The sequence below is a fragment of the Theropithecus gelada genome, chromosome 9 (genome assembly GCF_003255815.1).
Source record: "Theropithecus gelada isolate Dixy chromosome 9, Tgel_1.0, whole genome shotgun sequence".
NCBI classification, from domain to species: domain Eukaryota; kingdom Metazoa; phylum Chordata; class Mammalia; order Primates; family Cercopithecidae; genus Theropithecus; species Theropithecus gelada.
Window position 1 is genome coordinate 122412081 of NC_037677.1, and position 23396 is coordinate 122435476.

Sequence of the window (23396 nt, forward strand, 5' to 3'; positions counted from 1 at the left end):
AACATAGTAGGCAGAGGGTGCCTCTACGGCCAGCCCTCAATAAAAACCCTGGGCACTGAGCCTGAGTTTCCCTGGTAGGGCACCATTTCATAAGCTGTGAATGAAGTGCACTGTTTGTGACTCCACTGGGCGAGAGCTCAGGAGCTTGTGCCTGGGTTCCTGTAACCTTCGTCCCATCCACCATTTCCCTTTGCTGATGTTGCTTTGTATCTTTTCACTGCAATAAACCTTAGTTATAAGTAAATGATATGCTGAATCCCATGAATCTTCCTAGCAAATCACTGAACCTGGGGGTAGTCTTGGGGATCTTGACACAGTCCTCAATTAACCTCTTTCGAGGGGGGAAAAAAAAAAAGGAAGGAAACAAACATCTATTAAACTAGTGCGAGCCAGGCATTAAGCTGGTGCATACATTTCTTATTTAATCTTCAGAATAAACCTTCAAAGTAGATATTGCTATCCCATTACTATGACTCATTTATAAATAAGAAAATTGAAGTTCAGAAAAATTCAGTACCCTATCCAAGGTCACAAAGCCAGGGATACGGTCAAGATTTAAACCTGGATATTTGTTCTATCTGATGTCACTGTCAAATTATAAAGATTGCTTCCTTGGCCTTGTAGTTTTGGTGATAAAGTCCATGTTCTTTGTCTCTGTATCTTTATGAGATCAAAGTGCATGCTCTCTGCCTTTCTTTTCATACACATTCTCATACTGTGTCTTATCAAATGAGCAGTGATAAATTGATTCTTTTCCTCAAAAAAGAAAGCATCTTGAATACTACAGTATTATACTTTGTGCAAGATGCCAACAGATGCATTGAAATCTAGTTTTCAGGTCATCTTTTGCTGAGGTTAATTAGTATATTAATACCAAGTTACTACTGCTTCTCATGTCAAAACAAATTATTTTAATTTATGGTACTTCATTAACGTTAGAAATTAAATCTCTGTTTCCTTTTCAGCAAAACTGACCTAAGCACTGATCTTATAGGAAGTAATGCTGCCCCATAAGATTGACGAGGTATATGTGTTATATAAATACATCTAGGCTTAATTAAAAAAAAGAGAAGGTGGTAACTTATTAAAAACTCCAGCAGACTCATCCAGCAGGGCCTAGCCTTCCAGATGATTATATAAGGGAATTGTGAAGGCTCATTCCTAAAACTTACTATATAAACCTACATTTTTCTGCAGTCCCACCTACTTAGGAGGCTGAGGTGGGGGATCACTTGAGCCCAGGAGGAGTCCCACATTACAGTGAGCTACGATCCCACAACTGCATCCCAGTCTGCGTGATGTGAGCAAGACTCCAAGTCAAAACAAAACAAAACAAAAATACTTTTTTTCTATATGACACAAAGATATATTTCTGAACTTTATAGTTATGAGATACTGTGTATACGATGCTTTAAAAAGTGCTGTTAACTAATAAGTATGTAAAAAAAAAATAGATATACTACCAAGATTTCAGGAAATGCAGTTTATATCTTTAAGGCTAAATTTCTAAAAGCTAAGACTATAATAAAATAGTTAAAAGTTTTATTAATATTTATGTTTTATATATTTGAGTTTAACCTTAATGAAAATTTGAGAACTTTCCAGTTCCAAAACCAGAAAATATCACCATTTGACACTATGAGTCACTTCTATGAGATATCTTGATATGTAGTTCCTAAAGACTATTTTAGGTATATAATATTCAGTTATTCACTGTTTCAAAAAAGGCCAGAGAAAAGCTTAAAGAAGAACAAAGTTGTTACATATAGCATCCAAAAAATAGTAGTAGGCTTAAAGATAGTTTATAAATTGCCTATGATGTGTTTCATAGATACTAAGGGGTTACCAAAAAAATGAAAAACACAGTATCAAATATAGACTACTGCCTTCTAAAATCAATGATCAATGTTAAATCTTCTGATTTAAATAGCTATTCAATCTGAGCTTATTCAAAATTATGGCTAGCATACCTCTTCAGGAAAATCAATCTTGTTCTAATCATAATTATAAAAATATAAGTATAATTATAATTATAAACATAGCTACCACATACATACACCATGCATCAGTTACATAAATTAAATAGTCCTCACAACAACCCTCAGAGCAAGTATATTAATCATCCACATTTTTCAGATGAGGCGACTTAAAGCTCAAAGAGGTTAGGTGACTTGTATAAGGTTACAAGTGAGTAAGTGGTGGAGACACTCATTTTACAGCCATGTTGCCTCCTCTCCAGAGCACAGAATACCAGGAAGAAAACTGGTATTGCTTTATTTTATCATAGGGGTATAGCTCTGGCCTCTTTCCTGTGACTCAAACCCTGTTTACAACAATGCACCAGAGTGTCTTCTGACTCTGCACTGGTTCTGGGGGCATGTCACAGTGGAAAAGAAAGTGCAATGTTCAGAAACAAGAGTAACTGTAAAGTGAAGATATAAAAGCAATGAAGAATAAGGCAGCCCAGCAACGGCAGAAAGAAACAGAACGTGCAAACCTGTCAAAGCAGGCAGCTACTCTCTACCTGTCTCCATGGGTGCCTTTGTACTTCAACCCACCATACCTGAAGTAGCTGTGCCTGTTAAGAAAGGAATGCTATACACAGACTGAAACTAATACATACTTTAATATATAGTATTTCCTTTGGGTGTCAGAATTGAATGCTTGGGTTTTTCACCATAAAACAATCCTAAGTCCAACATGTGATAGATGTTTAAAAGGTGAGGCGTGTCTCACAGCGTTATTAGATTTCCCCACCATTATGTATCTTTGTGGCTTTCCATATTAAGAAATATCTGAGGCTGGGCGCGGTGGCTTATGCCTGGAATCCCAGCACTTTGGGAGGCCGAGGCCGGCAAATCGCCTGAGCTCAGGAGTTCGAGACCAGCCTGGGCAACATGGCGAAACCCCATTTCTACTGAAAATACAAAAAGTTAGCCGAGTGTGGTGGTGCGTGTCTGTAGTCCCAGCTACTCAGGAGGCTGAGGCACAAGAATCACTTGAACTCAGAAGATGGAGGTTGAAGTGAGCTGAGATCGCGCCACTTCACTCCAGCCTGGGCGACAGAGTGGGACTCTGTCTCAAAAAAAAAAAAAAAAAAATTCTGATTCCATATTATAAGGCTGTTACAATATTTCATTTTAAAAATGACTACATTAAAGAGACCTTTTAAAGGGTTTTCAAAGTCTAGATGGTATTAAAGATACAATATTAACTTTAGAACCTAGTCAGAGCCATCATTTAATTAAAAAAATAATTCAAAGGGCTACTTTAAAATGTCAAACCAACCAACCAACCTCGAATCTGCTTAGGGATCCTTAACCCTTTCAGGGTCCTATATCTTGTCCTGTCCAGCTCTTTAACTAGTTTGTGAGCTCCTAAGAACCAGAGAGGTTTTATGTTTCTTTTGTACCACTCATGTACCATTTACACAATAAGCAATTTATAAATACATAGTAATTTAATGACTCAGGGACATAATTGTTATACTAGCAGAAGGTAATATATCTTCAAGAAGTTCAAGTCAGAGTGCTGATGGTCTAAAGACTTTCCCCTATGATTTGACACTAGCCTGAAGACTGTCTTCTATTTTTGAAGATAAACATTTGAGGGAAAGTAGCTTAGTACAAACCAAATGAGCCCCATGGGCTTTCCTTTTTTTCTGGGACAGGGTCTCACTCTGTCACACAGGCTGCAGTGCAGTGGCGCGATCACAGCTCACTGCAGCCTTGATTTCCTGGATTCAAGTGATCTTCCCGCTTCAGTCTCCTGAATAGCTGGGACTATAGGCATGCACCATCACGCTCATTAATTTTTGTATTTTTTGTAGAGATGAGAGCTCACTGTGTTGCCCAGTCCGGTCTCAAACTCCAGGGCTCAAGCAATCCTCATGCCTTGGCCTTCCAAAGTGCTGAGATTATGGGCATTAGCCACCGTGCCCAGCCCCATGGGCTTTCTGAATGGAGAAAAGAACCGCACCAGAGTGCAGTGCTAGCTGGGATAGGGCAAAATCCCTTCCACTATCCAATTTACTGAACATCCTCCTGGGGATGAGCACATGAGACTTCAGGGATATGAGTATGTGAAAAACCATCCCTGCCCTGTTACACTAAAGCAGAGCTTCCCAAATGGTGTGCCATGGCACACTGGTTTGCCACACAAAGGGGTTACAGAGGTGCACAAATAATGACCCCGAGATACTTATCTACTTGGCTCTTGGAGTGGTCAGGCAATGCCCGGGGCAGCTAAAGCCCGTGGGATGGTCATCTCTGGCTGCAGGCAGCTGTGACCATTTCCTTGAAGTACTGTATGGATACTATCACTTTCTATGAGGGCTGTAATATAAAAGTGCTTGAGAAGCACTAGCCCAGAGCAGTGATTTTCCAATTTCTTTCTCCTTTTTTTTTCTTCTTTCAAGCTCTTGGAAATCCTTATTCAAAGGAAATCTCATAATGAAGCTAAGCACAAAACAGATACCACAACTTGCAGTAGCCACAAAGAAGGCTCCTTGGAACGCAGAAGCCTCTGAAAAGTACAGTTTGAGAAACACTGATCGAAGTCATGATGGAGGCTGACACCAAGTTTTCCAGAAGCCCCACAGAGGGTTTTCTAATGTATCTTACTGGAGGGGCAGGGAAGCCTTCCTCGAGTAGGTGACCGCTACACTGGATACTGAGTGACTAGGAGGAACTAGCCAGGCCCAGAAGAGGCCCGGACATGCTGAGCACAGGGAGGGGCAGGTGTACAGGCACAGGGTGTGGAAGCACAGGCCACACAGCATGCTCCAGGTGTCCATGTGGCTTGCACACAGGCAATGATGTGGCCTCTGCATGAGGCATAGCTCCAGAAGCACATGCTTGAAGGTTCTGAGGGGTCAAGCAAGTTGCTAACTTTTTCCTGGGGATAATGGGAGTCATGGGATACGTTTAGACAAGGAATCCCTGATGATGCCAGTGTGGGAAAGCAACTGTTGCTTGCTGGCTGATGACAAGAGAGACCAGTTGCTACTGCACAGCATAGATGCTTAACAGGTAGAATGCTAGAATAATGCTGTTTCAGAATTGTAGAACCTAAGCCAACAATCACCAGCAGGGAGCAGACTGAACCCCGCAAACCAACCTCAGGATTGTTTCATTGGTACAGCAGTTCTCGAAAGGGATCACGTAGCCAACTTCATGACCAATGTTAACATCCATTTCATCTGCCACCCGCAGGGCGAGTTGGACCACAGCCTGCTTGTGGACCTGTGTGCATATCACGCCCCCGTGCTGGTAGTGGATGGAAAGACAATATTCAGCACACCACTGAGGAACCTGTAACAGGCAAAAATGAGACAGGATCAGCTTCTGCTGAAAATAAAAAATGAGACAGCTCTGTCTTATAGCAGGGTTCATCTTATAAGAGATTTTCTTTCATCAGTAAATCAGCAGTGGGCTGTATTACATCTTATTTAGTGAAACTCTGAACAATATGGATTATGCACAGTTACTGCTAGGAAATAAAGTTAAGAATAAACAGCAGTTAACAGGGACTGTGAAAGTTTGACTCCCAGACAAAAAAAAGGCAGATAAAAATCAAGGGCAAAATGAAAAAAAAAATACTTTCAACCTCAACTGTGTTTCTGAAAAGACTAATGTATTTAGAGATTATTATTTTCTTTTTGGTTAGAAGAAAGGCTTCTGAAAATATGGCTTCTGTTATCAGCTATTGTGTTTTAAGCAATGTAAATTATAGATGGCATTTAGATAAAAAATAATGGTTCAAAATTAAAGCATTTACATTTAAATCCAAATGATCATAACAAATATCCAGATAAGCCTACTTAACATTTCTCTGATAATAAAAGCTAAAATGTCCTGGTAATTTACCATCTAAATATAATTAAATAAATAAACCCATAAACCCAGTGAGATAGTCAACCAACCCATCTAGATTTGGAGAGTCAATTCCAAAAAAAGCTACTCTACAGCCATTTTATTTTAAAAATCTTTTTCTTTCTAAAATATATTATGGACCAACTGATGTTTATCACATTCATCTGTACAAGAATTATTACAGTAGAATGTACTGAATTCATTTGTATGCTACAATCTTAAGGCATTGTCAGTAAATTATGCATTGTTACATATGCATTTTAAAAATAAATTATTCCAAGAGTGTTTTTAATTGATCTAAGGTATTTAAACGTTGTAAAATTTCTAATTATCTTGAGGTCTGCTATTTACAAGATTCATTATGAAATTCTTAGATCTGAATCCTCACTGTAATTTGAAAAATAAACATAACTCACCAGAAATACAAGTAACTCCAAAATGAATGACTGCTGGAGACTGCAAATTCTTAAGGACTGAAAGGCAAATGCACTTCCTGCATTTTAAGATAGGTGTCAGCCTTGTCAACAGGTTGAAAGTTATCAGTAATTATTTACTCGACGCTTACTTTGTTCTATAAAAGATGAAAGTTTAAGATCCTGCGCTCAGGAAACATGGAATCAAGGCAAGACCCAGGAGTAACCAGGCACCTAAGGGACTGGCTGGCCATTAATTTGTTCCATGTAAACCCCAACTTTTCTAAGCTTTAGTTTTCTTACCTGTAAAATGAATGGACTGAATGAATGAGAATTATCCTTCAAGTCTGAACTCCTGTGTCGTTTTCTCCACAAGGCTTGCTGCGATCCCCTAGGTATCTAGATCCACAGTGTGCTTCTCACTGTGGCAGCCATCACCCTCCTGAGGTTACCTGTTTGTTCCTAACATCCCCTCAAATGAGCTCTAAAAGCAGAGACCTATCTGTGTTGGTCACCAGATTATCCTAGTCCTCAGTAAATATTTGTTGAATAATTTCTTATACTTTCTAGAAATAATTTAAAATTCTGTGATTCTACATAGTCTAAGATTCTACATAGTCAAAGAATTTACATTAAACTTTACCTCCTTTATTCCTTAGCAAGTAATTTTTTATTCTTGCCAACTCCTTACTTTTAAACTAACTGCCTTCATGTCAGGGGCCACTATCTAGAGTCCCTAGCCAAGACCTCAAACATCATTCATGTGAAACGCTGTATTAAAACCACTTGTTTTTTTAAAAAATTTTCTTTAGGCCAGGCGTGGTGGCTCATACCTGTAATCCCAGCAATTTGTGAGGCCAAGGTCAGAAGTTCACCTGAGGTCAGAAGTTCAAAACCAGCCTGGTCAACATGAGGAAGCCCTGTCTCTACCAAAAATATAAAAATTAGCTGGGTATGGTGGTGTATGGCTGTAGTCCCAGCTACTCGGGAGGCTGAGGCAGGAGAATCGCCTCAGACATGAAGGCCAACACCCTCATGTTACACATGAGGAAAGAAACTTAGAGGTGTGACTTGTCCAAGGTCACACTGCCAGTAAACAGCATGACCAGAACCAATCCATATCTTCTAGTTTCTTGGCGAGTATAATTTCCACTACATCACAGTTGCTTCTAAGCATCTTTATACAAAGGTGGCAACTGAAGCCATGAGATTCTCAGGCAATCAGCATTTTAAATTACTCTTTCTAGGCCGGGTGCGGTGGCTCACATCTGTAATCCCAGCACTTTGGGAGGCCGAGGCAGGTGGATCACTTGAGAGGTCAGGAGTTTGAGACCAACCTGGCCAACGTGATGAAACCTCATCTCTATTAAAAATATAAAAATTAGCCAGGTGGTGGGTGCCTGTAATCTCACCTACTAAGGAGGCTGAGGCAGGAAAATCACTTGAACCTGGGAGGCGGAGGTTGCAGTGAGCTGAGATTGCACCACTGCACCCCAGCCTGGGCAACAGAGCGAGACTCCATCTCAAACAATAAAAAATAAAAATAAAAATAAATAAATAAATAAATAAATTACTCTTTCTAGCCTAATGGTAGTATCCGGGGGACAGTACTATGATGACAGTGGGCACTGCTTTACATAGCTAGAATTGTTGCTGAAATAATACTATCCAGTTTTATTAAAACATTTGGACATGTTCAGCCTGGTTATTACACAAGGTCCAGGACAGCTGCTTTCAAACTCTAAAATTCCACAGGATTCCAATGATCATGAGCCATGTTCTCAAGCTTCTGATTTGGGCCCTTTTTAAAAACTGCATTTAATTTATTTCTCTTTACTCATGTAAACACATTCTGCAAGATCAGTTTATTACAGTATGTTGATAATGGTATAAACATTATACATTCCTGGAAGCACAACAAATATACCAATCCAACAGTCTTCATTTTCCTTTTCTGCCTTCCTCTACATTAGAGCAAACTATTTCACCTAGGAGGCAAAGACATTAATTCAGAAATGGGAAAAGGCCTTCTAAATATCAGTTAAAATAACCAGGAGAAGACTGAACATATCCATATTGTGCTTAATGTAGGAATGTTTGCTTACGTGGCCAAGTTAACAGTTGAGCAGAAGTCACAACAAATTATAGTGCACCTACTCAATTATGGCTCTGACCACATAGGATGCAGCTCCCCTTCCAGTAACAGCTACTGGGAGACAGTTAACGGTAAGCAATGCAAACACAAACTGAAAAGGTTATCTCTAGCCAGAAAAGAGAGAAACATGAAACGATCTGCCTTATTTGTTACAGTTATACAGTTTTACATGCCTTCTGAATCACTCTGGGCAAGCTAAGCAACATACTGAGGGTTGATTCCTTAACAAACTTGAATTACTGACTAAAAACTGTTATGATTTGGCCAGTGTCGGTAATCTGAATATTTCACATTTCAAGGGATACTGAGATGGCACCTTTACAAAGAACTCTTGCCTTCTCTGCATTTATAGTAAATGTTGTATCTATTGTTGGTATTGACCTTTCTTGTCCCAATTCCGCTTCTCTTCTGAGTACTACTTAGCAACTTTTTCATTGTCCCAGTTGCATCTTTGTCTTCTCACCAATGAATTACATGCCTGTTAGAGGTTTTGTTTCTGCCCCATGGTTCCTCTTTGGAAGATATTCCCCCCTAGTATTAAAAAACATTATTCTGGATGGACTAACTGCCAAGTTGACACTATGGGAACTAGAAAAGCTTAAATAGTTGCACCTTTCTATGAATCATTTGGCTTTAACTTTTTTCAGAGAAACACTGAATTCTGGGTCACTTTGTGACTGAGTACTTAGCAGAAGTTGCACAGTATGGTGAAGAAACAGAAAACTGCTCCTCTAACACATAAAAAAAGCCTATTTTCACAGTAATTTATCTGGGAGTTTGGTGATATGCAACCCTCTGATTTATACATTTGGTCTGGAAATGTTCCCTAACTAGAATCAATACTTCACATCTTTTTATTCTGAACTCACCGAATACTTTTTTTCGCGCTTCTCAATCCATTTTCTAAATGCAGTTTTCTGTACTTCTGATGTGCCATTTGCATAAAGCCAGAGCAGTGGGGCCTGCCCTATGCTGTGTCCCAAAGCCCAGTTGGAACCAACTCCGGGGCATGCAGGGTAAGCAATCGAGGCATGAGAATGTGCATCCCTGGCCTCTTATTGCCTGCCTGAAAGGAAATCACCAACACTCTGGCCAATCTGCTGCTATGACAGTAGGTAAGAGGAGTCCTCTGGGTAATCAAAATCTAATCTAAATCAAGGCTTTATCAGCCTAAGTTAGCAACTGCAGTTCTACAACTTGCAAATTCAGACAGTGAAGCAAAGATGCTCCATTCCCGACTCCGGGCAGCACACAGAGGTTGGGCCGCTGGGTTCTGGGAGAGCTGGGGCCCGAGGTCTTTGGGGTGGGCTGTAGGGAGATCTCCTATAAGAATCTGCAACCAGATCCAGATCAGAATCAAGGGAGCAGCAGCAGCATCACGTATCCATGTATGGTCTCATCACTGCCATTGTGGCAAGAGGACCTCCACATGAGCTATGCTAGCGTAGAACTTCGTCCTTTCCATCTACTGCCAGTGATTGTTTCACCTCATCTAATGGATAATACAGTTAACTATAATTTAATATAGTTAAATGAGAATAAATGAAGTGAGGAAAAAAAGGACCTCCATGAGACACAAACTACTATTCTGTTAGACACATACTAGTCCCAAAAGCCTCTAATCCCTTACTTTCGATCATCAGTTTGTCCATCAGGGCCTGAGTCCTCTTCTGCTTTCTTCTCTTAATGTCTCTAGGACCACCAATCCTGCAGCTACTGTCAAGGTCCCAATCACTCCCTTTAATTTCAGTACCAGAAAAACAGAATCCACAAGTTGAAAGGAATCTAAAAGACCACCAATTCACCCAAATTCACACAAACTCATGGTTTTTAAGTTTGTAAGTTTTAATGGTTTCAACAACATTCTTGTAAAATGCCTATGCCTGAGTATGCCCCTAAGGCAGCCATCCCACCCAAAGTGAGCCAATATATCAGAATCCATTACTGAGGAGCGAGGCCCCTTCTAAATCAAATGTCACACATCCCTGGGTAACACAATTCACATATATCTTGGTTTTGAGTGAATACAGGTAGAATCTACCAGCAGAAAACGGTGAACAAGTTTACCCAGTCAATAAAGGTACAGATGTTCTAAGCCATACAGCTTCTTAGTATCTAAGTTAATTCTTTGTTATATCATGCTTATTCACCTCACCGACCCATCCATTCATGGGAAATTTCAGGACAAAAGCTAGAGAAGGAGAAACAAGCAAAATAGACACTTCTAGAGATGTTTCTCTTTCAGGATCTTTCATAACTTGTCTGCAAAAAATGTCATAGGAAAAGATTCTATAAACATATGGGAAATTGTCCTCTGTTTCTCTGGGGCAGTCATAAAATAGACTTCACACTTCTGCACTGAAGACAGATGAAATCTTTAGGACCAAGCTTGGCTCTAAAGAAAGACTTTTTTCTTGAAAGGTTTAAAACTCTGAGGAACAAGAAAATATTCTTGCAAACTGTTAAAACAACAACAACAAAAACCAAGTTGTTTTCAGAAAACAACCAACGCTCCCACTATCTAAATTAGTTTAGAATAGATCCATTTTCTTATTTGAGTACTATTTTGATTTTTCTCACCTTGAAGATACATGTCGTCCCAATTAACAGAAAATAAGCATAATTTATTGAAATAATTGAGAGATTAAAAATGACAAGATAAACCATTGCTAGGTATTAATATAACATATAATATATAACAATTCTTGCTCTTGAAGATGATAAATTCTAAAAGAAAACTCAAGAAGTATATTAAAAATTTTTTTAAACTGCAGTGTGGATGAGCAATTCTGAAACTACAATAAGAATTGTTCTTTCAAGTATCTTTACTTGTTCAATCTGAGAACAGGTAAAGATAGTGTGAATAACGTGAAGTCCTGTTTCTCATAGAGAAGTTATGGATATGAAAACTGGGAAGGCTAGAATAAATCCTAAGTGCTAAACTGGAATCAGAGGCATCAGCACAAACTCATGGTTTTTAAGACATAGAAAGATAGATAAAAAATATGAGAGGTAAGAACATAGAAATACATAGAAATAGAGAAAGACAGAAATAGAGCTAGAGAGACAGAGAAACAGAGCCATAGATAGGTGGACAGACAGAATGAGATGTGTGTGTATTGCATTCACATACATTTATTTCCTTGTTGTGTCCACTGAGATGGCCTAAAAGCAATGATAGGCTGGGTGAAGTGGCTCATGCCTACAATTCCAGCACTTTGGGAGGCCAAGGCAGGCAGATTACTTGCGCCCAGGAGTCCGAGACCAACCTGGGCAACATGACACAACCCTGTCTCTACAAAAAATACAAAAATTAGTTGAGTGTAGTGGCACACACCTGTAGTCCCAACTACTCTAAAGGCTGAGGTGGGAGGATCACTTGAGCCCAGGATGTCGAGGTTGCAGTGAGCTGTCATCATGCCACTGCATTCCAGCCTGGGTGACAGAATGAAACCCTGTCTCAAAAAAAAAAAAAAAAAAAAAAAAAGCAATGATAAACCAATGGTAATGGGTACTTAGTGTCCAGATGTTGCTTTCAAAACACAGTTCACCCCCAGGACTCCTGGAGAAAAAAAAAAAATGGTTTCCCTACACTGGCATGGGGAATGTACTAGATGAACCTGGAACATCTTACTGAGCCAGAAAGCAAAGACGTGCTCAGAAATAATGGGGAAATGTCAAAAGGACAGAGAAGTCACATCAGGGGCAATTTGAACAATAAAGTTGGCTTAGTAATACATTATAACCCATAGAATAAAATAAGAATTTGAGTCCACAGTGATACAAATAAATGATGAAGGAGAGAAAGCTCAGCCTTACAGAAAAATTCTAAATAATGTGTAGAAGGCATGTCAGAATTAGAACAATCATCTTTGGTTACTACTAATGTAATAATTCAAAGGTAAGAATCACCAAAAATGCTAACACTAGTGGATGAATGTGAAATTGCCTTTGCAGAAATTGTAACAGTGAGAAAATTATGATGGTGAAGGAGATCTGACCTGACCAACTCCATTTTGCCTTTCACTCCCAAACTGCCCTTAACCATTCCTGCAGTGGGCCAAGCTAACTTTTGGAGTCATTTAGTTTACAGTTTAAATGATAATAGAAAAATGAAACCGCCTTTGTAAAACTAATGAAAGGACACCAGGTTAGGAGGATGAGAGGGGCCTGAATTCTGCCAAGATGTAAGTGTAGTTAAATGATTACCAGTCATTATTCCAGAGGTCACAAGATTTGTAACCTCCCTGTAAATAACATCACTATGATAGAACCTAAGATTGGCCTTCTGAGATGTCTTTTCTGGTTTTTGCATTTTTGACAACTGGATGGGCCTGTAACTGGACAGACTGGTAACTCCTCTGTTGTCCCTACCCAGAAGTGGACTCAGCACATGAGGACTGTTTTCCACACCTCTGTGACTGCATCCTCAGCCAATCAGCAGTACCCATTCCCTAGCCCCCTACCCACCAAACTATCCTTGAAAAACTCCAGCATCCAAACTGACAAAGAGGCTGATGTGAGTAATAGTAAAACTCCTGTCTTCTGTTTAGCCAGCTTTATGTGTATTAAATTCATTCTCTATTTCAATTCCCTTGTCTTGATAAATTGGCTCTATCTGGACAACAAACAAGATGAACCCACTGGGTGGTTACAAATGTGTAATGAGAAACATATTTATATACTCTCAAAATATATATCTATTAAATGATTAGAGGGAAATTATTAACTTTTCAATAAAGAACCAGGCAGACACCACCTTACCAAGATCAGATTTAACATCACCAGCATGGGCAAAACTGACATCTTGTACCTTCTGATATGAGGCACTGAGAAGGATACACAACACTTGTGTCATCTTCTTGCCACAAATGTAGAGCCTGAACCTAACCCTAAGGAAACATCAGACATGTTCAAACTGAGGGACGTTCTGCAGAATATATAACCTGTGCTCTTCAAAAATATCAAGGTCATAAAGGACAAGGAGAGACTGGGGAGTTGTTTCAGATTAAAGGAGACTTTAAAAAATGACAATAAAATGCAATATAATTTTAGATTGGATTTTAGACCAGAAAAACAATTTTTTTCTGTGATTATAAAGGCTATCAGTGGGAAACTGATTAAATGTGAATATCTAGAATTCAGATAATAATTAGATATCAACATTAAATTCCAGATTTTGATAATTATATTATGGCTATACACTATTTTTCAGTAAATACTGTGTTAAGTATTTGGAGGCAAAGGGCATCATGTCCTCAATTTACTCCTAAATGGTTCAGAATAAAAATGTGTATGAATGTATGGAGTCGGCAGGGAGGTAAAGATACAGTTTATACGGTAAAATCTTACATTTGGGGAATCAGGGTGAACAACATATGGAAAATCTTTGTACTGTTTTTGCAACTTTTTGTAAGTTTGAAATTATTGTAAAATAAAACCACATTTTTTCAACATGTTATTTGTCCACCGAAACTAGGAAAATTATACTCATTCAGTTCTCATTGTTAGCTTCTCGCAATGAACTGAAATCGTTTGTTATAACAATAACAGCATAACAAAGAACAAATCATAATAAACCCTTGATACTGGCAGCTGTAAATTAGATTTTAAAAATCTGTTGTCCAGCCCTTCTCTTTTCAAATTACCTCTAAAGTAATTTAACTTTAGGCCAGGTACAGTGGCTCATGTCTGTAATCCCAGCACTTTGGGAGGCCAAGGTGGGAGGATCGCTTGAGCCCTGGAGTTCGAGACCAGCCTGGCCAACATGGTGAAACTCTGACTCTACCAAAAATACAAAAATTAGCCGAGCATGATGGCACATGCCTGTAATCCCAGCTACTCAAGAGGCTGAGGCACAAGAATTGCTTGAACCTGGGAGGTGGAGGTTGCAGTGAGCCAAGATTGCTCCACTGCATTCCAGCCTGGCTGACAGCAAGACTCTCTCAAAAAATAATAATGATAATAAAATAGGTAAACTCTAGAGATAATAAACAACTTGGAGGCAACAATTTATAGTGGAAAATATTCTTTTAACTCCAATTCAGAAAGCTACTGACATTAGATAGAAAAATTATCAAATCCTTCCGGGCCACAGTTTATTCATCTAAAAAAATGAAGGGGTTCCATCAGATTCTAATTCTATTATATTAGACCATAGCCTATTCTACTAGATCTATTCATAACTTCTCTAAGAGAAACAGGACTTCTCATTATTCACACTACATTGTCTATTCTAATTCTTCCATCACCAGAATCTAGAAATGAATTTCATGATAAAAATACCGGTTGCTTGCTTTAAAACTTAAGAGTAAAATATGGATCTCACTTGAACCAAAACTTGAAGTTCAAATACAACAATAAACTGAATAATAAGTATTTATTAACTATCTAATGTTGGGGCTCAGAACATACCTGAATATGACTGAAGGAGACCAGAATATGTGACCTCAAAATATGCTTCTTTTGCACATTTTGAGAAAGTGCAGACATAGGAATAGCTCTGAAAAGTTGCCTTTTTAAAGATAAATTTGTGCCTATACAAGAAATCTCTACTTATAAGGGTATCTCCCTCTGTGCACCAGGAGGAGATGACTAAGTAGAGAACACATTGACTTACAGCTTCATAACAAACTTCACTTTCATTTAAGGTGCTTTTCCTGGCCATCTCATCTTAAAGGCTTGTTCCCCACAACCTTTTTTACTTTGTTTTAGAGAATGATGGTATTTAAGCCCAAAATTTAAATGCTTTCTTTGAGATCTACTCTAGAGACTTACTCATTTCTCTGGGATTTTTCCCATGTACACATGAGGCATACATATTAATACACTTCTGCTTGTTTTTCTTCTGTTAATTTGTCTTTTGTTACAGGGAGCCTCAGATAAGAGTTATAAAGGACAGAGAAAATTATTATATTTTTTCCGCGTCTACACTACCCTGTTTTTTTTGGTGTTTTTTTTGTTTGTTTGTTTTTGACGGCGTCTCACTCTGTCACCCAAGCTGGAGTGCAGTGGCATGATCTCAGCCCGCTGCAACCTCCACCTCCCGGATTCAAGCAGTTCTCCTGCCTCAGCCTCCCAAGTAGCTAGGACTACAGGTGTGCGCCACCATGCCCAGCTAATTTTTGTATTTTTTTAGTAGAGTCGGGGTTTCACCATATCAGACAGGCTGGTCTTGAACTCCTGACCTTGTGATCTGCCCGTCTCAGCCTCCCAAAGTGCTGAGATTACAGGCGTGAGCCACTGTGCCCATCCTTTTCTTGTTTTTTGTTTTTTTTGGGGGGGGATGGGGTCTTGCTCTGTTGCCCAGGCAGAAGTACAGTGGCATGAACATGGCTCACTGCAGGCTTGACCTCATGGGCTCAAGTGATCCTTCTGCCTCAGCCTCTTGGGTAGCTGGGAGCACAGGCACACATCACCATGCCCAGCTAATTTTTTTAATTTTTTGTAAAGATGGGATCTTGCCATATTGCCCAGGCTGGTCTCAAACTGCTGGACTCAAGCAATCCTCCTGCCTCAGCCTCCCAAAGTGATGGAATTATAGGTATGAACCACTGCACCTGGCCCACTATCCCGTTAAAAAAGCAAACAAACAAACTTTAATTGGGAGGCCATTAGGCTGAGGCAATGCCAGAGCTCTAAGGTCCCACATAAGCAAACTAAAGTCCAATGTAAACAGTAAAACCATACTAGACTTTACCAATCAGAAACTGCCAACTATTCCCTAACTAAGAACTTTCCACTCTAACCAATTTAAATGTCTTTTGTCTTACTTTCATGTTCAGCCTATAAAAGCTCACTGCCCTTGCTGCTGCAGTGAGGCTCACTAACCTCCAGTGGTTCGAGTGTTGCCTAATTCATGAGTCATTCTTTGCTCAAATAAACTTTCTTTCTTTTTTTTTTTTTTTTTTTTTGAGACAGGGTCTCACATTGCCCAGGCTGGAGTGCAGTGGCAGGATCACGGCTCACTACAGCCTCAACTTCCCAGGTTCAGGTGATTATCTCACCTCAGCTTCCCAAGTAGCTGGGACGACAGGCATGTGGCACCATACTCATTCTTTGTAGAGATGGCGTTTTGCCATGTTGCCCAGGCTGGTCTCGAACTCCTGGGCTCAAGTGATCTGCCCACCTTGGTCTCCCAAAGTAGTGGGATTACAGATGTAAGCCACTGTGCCTTCTCTAACTCTTTAGTATTTTAATATCCCTAGGTTTATCTCTTAATGATCCTAATTCTTTCCCCCATCTTAGACCCCAAAGTGTGTGGCCCCAGGCCTGGATCATATTTGGTTGCTCAGTTATTTCTCATAGTCAGGAAAATCAGAATTTCCTTGTGCGTTTGATTTCAGTAGCTCAGGAAGCTTCACTAACAAGCATATCCACATATCTGGATTCTCAGACCACTGGGCACTGAAACAGAGCAGTTAATCCCCATACCCAGGGTGAGGAAATAACACGCATCACATCTTTTAAAATATAATACACAAAATGAGATCATTTGAGTAATTTTAATACTACTTTATAGACAATTCAGTGGTACCCTAAACACAATTAATTTCTACATAGATATTAACTTTTCAGCGAGCATTAGTAAAATTAATAAAATTAGGTAAGTGATTTAATTATTTTATCTGAATAATGTTTTGTTTTATGTTTTAGACATTATTATTAGAACACTAGGCTGTGACATGTCATTAAATAATAATTGCAAAATGAACACATACAGCAAATTATTTTTTGTAGTGGTTACTCACCTGAGAGCTCTTACCACATTTAGCATCTCCTGAAACAATCACGATTTGATTTTGAAGCAGTTTCTCCATAAAGGAGTATTTTTCTTTCCATATAGGAAGATCTTCTCTTTCTTTCAGAAGTTTATAATAACGTGATGAATATGGCAATCCATCAAAGGGGTTAAGTTCCAAATCCTCACAGGCCAAAACCTCTTCCTCATCCCCATCGCTGGAATCCAGGGATTCAGGAAAATAGCGTTTTTCAGGGGAAGAGTTTGGACACTCCAGCCCTTCTTCTTCCATCTTGTCCAACAGTGAGCTCACGCAGCTGACATTCCGCAAACAAGTTTCTCCTATCAGTAACCCATTGCAAAGAGGGCTTAAAAGCCTATTTATACAAACCCATATGTCCCAATCTCTAAGACTTCAGTTCAAGGTTTTAGCAAGTTAAATTCCTCAAACCTGCATCTGTTCTTCGTTGCTGTGTTATCCACTGTGCTGGCTCACTACAGCACTCTTCGGCATTGTAAATGATTGTCAATAAACCACACTAAGAAACAAACAAACAAAAAGAGTAAGGAAAATTAGGAACACATACAAGTTAAAAAGAAAATGCATAGGCATTCAAATGAAAAGCATTATTTTTTTCTGTTAACGGGTTTCTGTCATTTCTGCTGCCTGCTTAAAAGAACAGGAATAATTTAGGCTGGTGTTTAAAGTTTGGTCGGTTCCTGTATTTCCTGGCTGGTTCAGAAAATGATTCTGCACTGGGCCTCGTGCTCTCTGCCTGACCTCTACCACAGGCTCTGCGTCTTGATCAACTGTGAATGGAAAGCAACAGGAGGGACAGGATTGTGATTGTGAGGCTAATCAATCACGTGGTCACCTAATCCCATGTCAAAAGAGGAGCTGGACACTATAAAAGGAAAGAACTGTGAAGGCCTGGTGAGTGTTCCTCTAATACAGGCTACAGGAAAGTCTATTATTAAGAAATCCTTTAATGAAAAACATTTTTAAAACTTTTCAAGAGAGGGGAATGAATTTATTACTTCCTTCCGTATGTGGTTATGGTTGGCTTATATATATGTGTGTGTGTGTGTGTGTGTGTGTGTATATTTAGAGACAGGGTCTCACTCTGTCACCCAGGCTGGATGCAGTGGCGCACGATCATGGCTCACTGCAGCCTCAACCTCCCAGGCTCAAGTTATCCCCTTGCCTTAGCCTCCTGAGTAGCTGGGACTACAGGTGTACACCACTATGTCCAGCTAATTTCTGTACTTTTTTGTAGAGATGGAGTTTTGCCTTGTTGCCCAGGCTAGGCTCAAACTCCTGGGCTCAAGTGATCTGTCCTCCTCGGTCTCCCAAAGTGCTGGGATTTCAAATGTGAGCCACCGTGCCCAGCTGGCTGGCTTTTATTAATAAGGTCTTTTGTTTAATTAAACCAGTAATCTCTAGCATATGTCTTGAGATTCTTGGGTCTTGAGCCCAACATGTCAGGTCCAAGAAGCCATTAAGGACAACTTTTAATTTAAATGAAGAGAAATCACCCAAGAAAGAGCAAGATTTATAGCAATAACTTAGTCTCCACATGTCAGGTGAAGGGTCTTTCCTCTTCCAATTACTAGTGATTAAAAAGAAAAATTCTATTAGTGTTGCTGGAAATAAGCCCCTTTTCATACTAACCAGGTACAAATGAAAAAGAAAACTCAAGTTAAAAAGAATAGTAAAATACAGTTCATGATATTTTGTAAGTTATTGCTCTTTTCAGATCACCTGATTTACCTTAGTTATTGCTTTAGATTGTTAGAGCCAGTGTGCCCAATGACTAGTTCCTAATTAGTAAGTGGTAAGAAAAGTTCTCTCTCCATTGGTCAAGACAGGCTCCAGGGCAACAATCAGTCACTCAAAAAACATTTGCTGAGTGTCTTCTAAGGGCTTATTAGATGAGTAAACTAGGCACTAGATATACATATAAAGGATATTTTGAAGATGGCAGCAAAAGCAGGATAGAAAGTTTTAAAACTCACAGACGAATAAGCTAGTTTAGAGATAAATAATCAGAGGGGGAGAAGAACTTTACAGCTCTTCCCAAGTAGAGTTCTTAAAAATTCATCTGAAAGTCAGTGTTTGAAAATTAAAATGGAATTACAAAGGCATAACAGAAATGTTGTAATATGGATTCACTTCAGAACTCTTCACTGCCTCTATAAGGTGAGAGTAGACCCACAGAATAGCTCCAGGAAGCACAGTAGCTTGAGATCATAGCACAAGCTAACTCTGGGAAGGTATCCAAGAATCAGAAAATTCTACTGCTTAACAGAAGTTAAAATTTAATTTTATATTCTATTTTTCTTTTGTTCTCATTAGAATCCCTTCCAAGGGTTCTCAGCCTACATGTAAATTAAATTGCTATTAAATATTATAACCACTGATTGCCTTAGGTAGTATTTCTTAACTGTTTTACCTTAAAAAAAAAAAGAACAGCTATTATTTTTACCAAATAGAAATGTTTCTCTTAATTTATAATACTCCCTAAGTATGTAATAATCTTATAATTACAGTAAAATCTTACTTATAAAGCATTGACCACTTTGAACCCTAAGGAAATAATCAAGTTTTCTGAATAGTCTTCTTTCTAAAGACCTGAGACTTACCTGGCCCCTTCATCACACATTATGCAACGTATCCACACACATTAGCCTTAACCACTTCTCTGTTATGGTGGAATTAAAGATGGCCACAGATTATTTGCCACTGTTCCAAATGGAGAGGTAGTCTATTTCCTCTCGGCTTGAATCTGAGCTGGCCCTGTGACTCACTATGACCAAAAGAATGCAGGTAAGTGATACTGAATCACCTCCAAGATATTCCCATGCTTGAAACACTCCTCTTTGGAACCAGCTGTCATTCTGTGAGGTACCCAAGCCCAAGCCACCGGGAAGAGACCAAAGCTGAACTTCCAGTCCACAGCAGCACAAACCTCCAACCATGTGAATAAGCTGCCTAAGATGCTCCAGCCCAGTCAAGCCTCCAGATGACTGCAACCCCAGCCAACTGAACAGAAGTAGCACCCACAGGTAGCCCATACAACCCAGAGTATCATGAGATAACAAATGGTCACTGTTTTTGTAAGCTACTACGTTCCAGGGTAGTTTGAATTGCAGAAACAGATAACCAAACTTCTGCCTTCTTAAATAAACTATACTCAAAATTTAACTTTTTCTTCGTGACTCAAGGTCACCATTACATCAGTTACCAAAACAGAATGATGTCATCAGATGTCTCTGAAATCTACAGAGGCCAAAGACCAGACTGCTCTCCTGGAGCCCTGCTCTTCTCTGGGGACTCAGAACCAATGCCGCAGTGTGGTGTGTGGCCCCTTACCTTGTGAGGCTCTTCTCTGCCTTTCTAACCTGCTCTCCTAACCAGTGCATTAGAAGCCAGACAAGCTTGTTTGACAGACACATTTGTAAAGCTTGAGTCCACAAAGGACTCTACCACTGAATCCAATGAGTCTGAGGCGCAAAGCTATGACATTTACAGACTTTGATTTTGACTACTCAGAGGGACTTTTTGCTGCTCTATGGTTTGGATTCCAAATTTGGAGGGTGGAATGGCTGAGACCCAACTAGAGGCTGAGTTTTGGGCCCATTGACTCCAATAACATTCATACACCTCTCCTTATTCATCTTGCAACTGGTGTAAGCTGTGTAAATATTTTTTCCGAGAGGTAATTAAATATGTACAAAAGATCTGTCTTGGCCATTGGCAAATTTAACAGCACCAGTCTAAAGAAAGAGAAACAAATAATATGGTAGGTTAGATGTCACTCAAAATAAAGTTTAATAACTGTTCTGTTTTCGGTATAAACTACATTCCACTACAAGAAATTTAAATCTGAAAGACTGACGTTCACTCCTTTCAAAGCTATCATACATGTATATTGTAGACAGCATACTTTGTCAAGGACAGCCATTTGAAATGAATCTATTACAGCTCTTAAACATGCATCCATGAAAATAATACATATCTAATTAACAGACAACCTTCACAAAGTAGAATTAGAAGTCGATGTAAGATGAAGCTATGTCTTAGTCATTTATGTGTTTGGCTCTGGTCCAGTAATTCTAGAAATACAGTTCACAGAAATGGAAAGACAAAGTTTGTAAGGCATTAAGTGAAGCAAAAGCATTAATTCGTCCTGAGTAACTTCTTATGTTTCACCATTCAGTGCTCCTCTTTTGTGCTTTTTTTTCTGTATTCAAGCCAATATTACTGCATACTTTTCACCTATCAAATTCCCAAATAAATAATTTTAGCACTCGGTAGATATCTGGAAGTTTCCCAATGCTTCGTACCTGGACCTCTCTTCCCCTTTCTCTCTTTCATAGGGCCTGAGTGGTCTCATCTCATCTCGTGGCTTTAGTGCCATCCACACATGGATGTATGGGTGTATCTGTCCTTAGGATCCATTGATCTAAACTTTATTGTCATGTATTCAACTACCTATGCATCATCTTCCACTTGGATATTTAATAGGAAACTCAGACTTTACACGCCTGCAACTGAGCTCCCAACATGTACCCCAAAGCCACAAATCTGGTCCCCCCAATCTCAGTTAATTATTTCCTTCCAGCTGCTCAGATCAAAATATTTGAAGTTACCCTTGATTTTTCTCTATCTTAAATCCCACATCTGGTCCTTTGATGCGGTATGTAGAATGGCCTCCAAAGATGCGCATGTAGGAATCCCTGGAACCTATGAACATGTACTTCGCATGGCAAAAGGGACTCTGCAGATGTGATTAAATTAATAACCTTGAGATTGGAAGATTATCCTGGACTATCCTGGTGAGCCCAATCTAATTACATGAGTCTTAAGATCAGAAGACCCTCTTAGCCACAGCCAGAGGAAAATATGACTATGGAAGAAGGTCGGCGAGATGCAATGTTGTGGGCTCTGAAGGTGGAGGAAGGGGCCATGGCCAAAGAATGATGTGAGTGACCTCTAGGAGCTAGAAAAGGCAAGGAAACAGATTCTCTCCTATAATTTCCAGAAAGGAACACAGTCCTGCTGGCACCTTGATTGTAGTCTAGTGAGACTGACAACCCACTTCTGATCTACGAAGCTGTAAGACAATAAATTACCACTCAATTTGTGGTAATTTCTTTTTTTTTTTTTTTTTTTTTGAGACGGAGTCTCGCTCTGTCGCCCGGGCTGGAGTGCAGTGGCCGGATCTCAGCTCACTGCAAGCTCCACCTCCCGGGTTCACGCCATTCTCCTGCCTCAGCCTCCCGAGTAGCTGGGACTACAGACGCCCGCCACCTCGCCCGGCTAGTTTTTTGTATTTCTTAATAGAGACGGGGTTTCACCATGTTAGCCAGGATGGTATCGATCTCCTGACCTCGTGATCCGCCCGTCTCGGCCTCCCAAAGTGCTGGGATTACAGGCTTGAGCCACCGCGCCCGGCCTGTGGTAATTTCTTATAGGAGCAATAGAAAACTAATATATTCAATCATGTCAGTTCTGCCTTCAAAAAATATCAAGTGCCCCATAACCTCTACTGTGAACACGGTCTGAGCCACTATCCCCTCTCACCTGGATTACTGCAATAGCCTCCTAATCGGCCTTCTTCTACCCTTAGCCCCTTACAGTCAGGTCTCAAGCCTGCAGCCAGAGTCATCCTATTAAAGTCAGCTCATGTCTCCTCTGCTCAATAGTCTCCAATACTTCCCCTCTCATCTCACTCTGAGGAAAAACCAAAATCCTTAAGAGAACCAACAATCACTGTATGACCTGGACCCACTGCCTCTCCGCCCTCATGTGCAACAGCTCCTACTTCAGTCTTCCCCAGCCAGACGGCGCCCTACTATTCCTCAAACACCGTGGCAGATGCCTGCCTCTGGGACTTGGTGCTCACCCTTTTGTATGTCTGAAATGTTCTTCCCTCAGATATCCAAATGGCTAGCTTCCTCACTGCATACAGCTCTTTACCAAACGGCAGCTCAGTAAAGGCTTCCCTGGCCACCCTATCTAAACTTTTACTGCTCTCCCACACTCCCGAAAACCACTTCCTAACCTCTTTAACTGCTTCGTTTTTTCTCCTTAAGACCACCACGTAACATAATGTATATATTTTCCCTCTTTGTTTTCTGTTGGTGCCCTCCACTGGAATGTGAGCTCCATGAAGCAGGGGCTTAGTGTCTCCACTGCAGTCTATCTTGCA

The 23396-nt window shown here is 39.8% G+C and overlaps 1 protein-coding gene across 1 annotated transcript in view; it reads right to left on the reverse strand.

Moving 5' to 3' along the window:
* Nucleotides 1–23396, reverse strand: part of DHX32 (DEAH-box helicase 32 (putative)) — a 56540-nt gene that overhangs the window by 23532 nt on the left and 9612 nt on the right. The window contains exons 2-3 of the mRNA XM_025395623.1: nucleotides 17192–17720; nucleotides 5119–5312 (exon numbers count right to left, since the gene is read on the reverse strand). Of these exons, the coding sequence (XP_025251408.1) occupies nucleotides 5119–5312; nucleotides 17192–17473 (476 nt within the window). The 5' untranslated portion in view covers nucleotides 17474–17720. The remainder of the gene's footprint in view (nucleotides 1–5118; nucleotides 5313–17191; nucleotides 17721–23396) is intronic.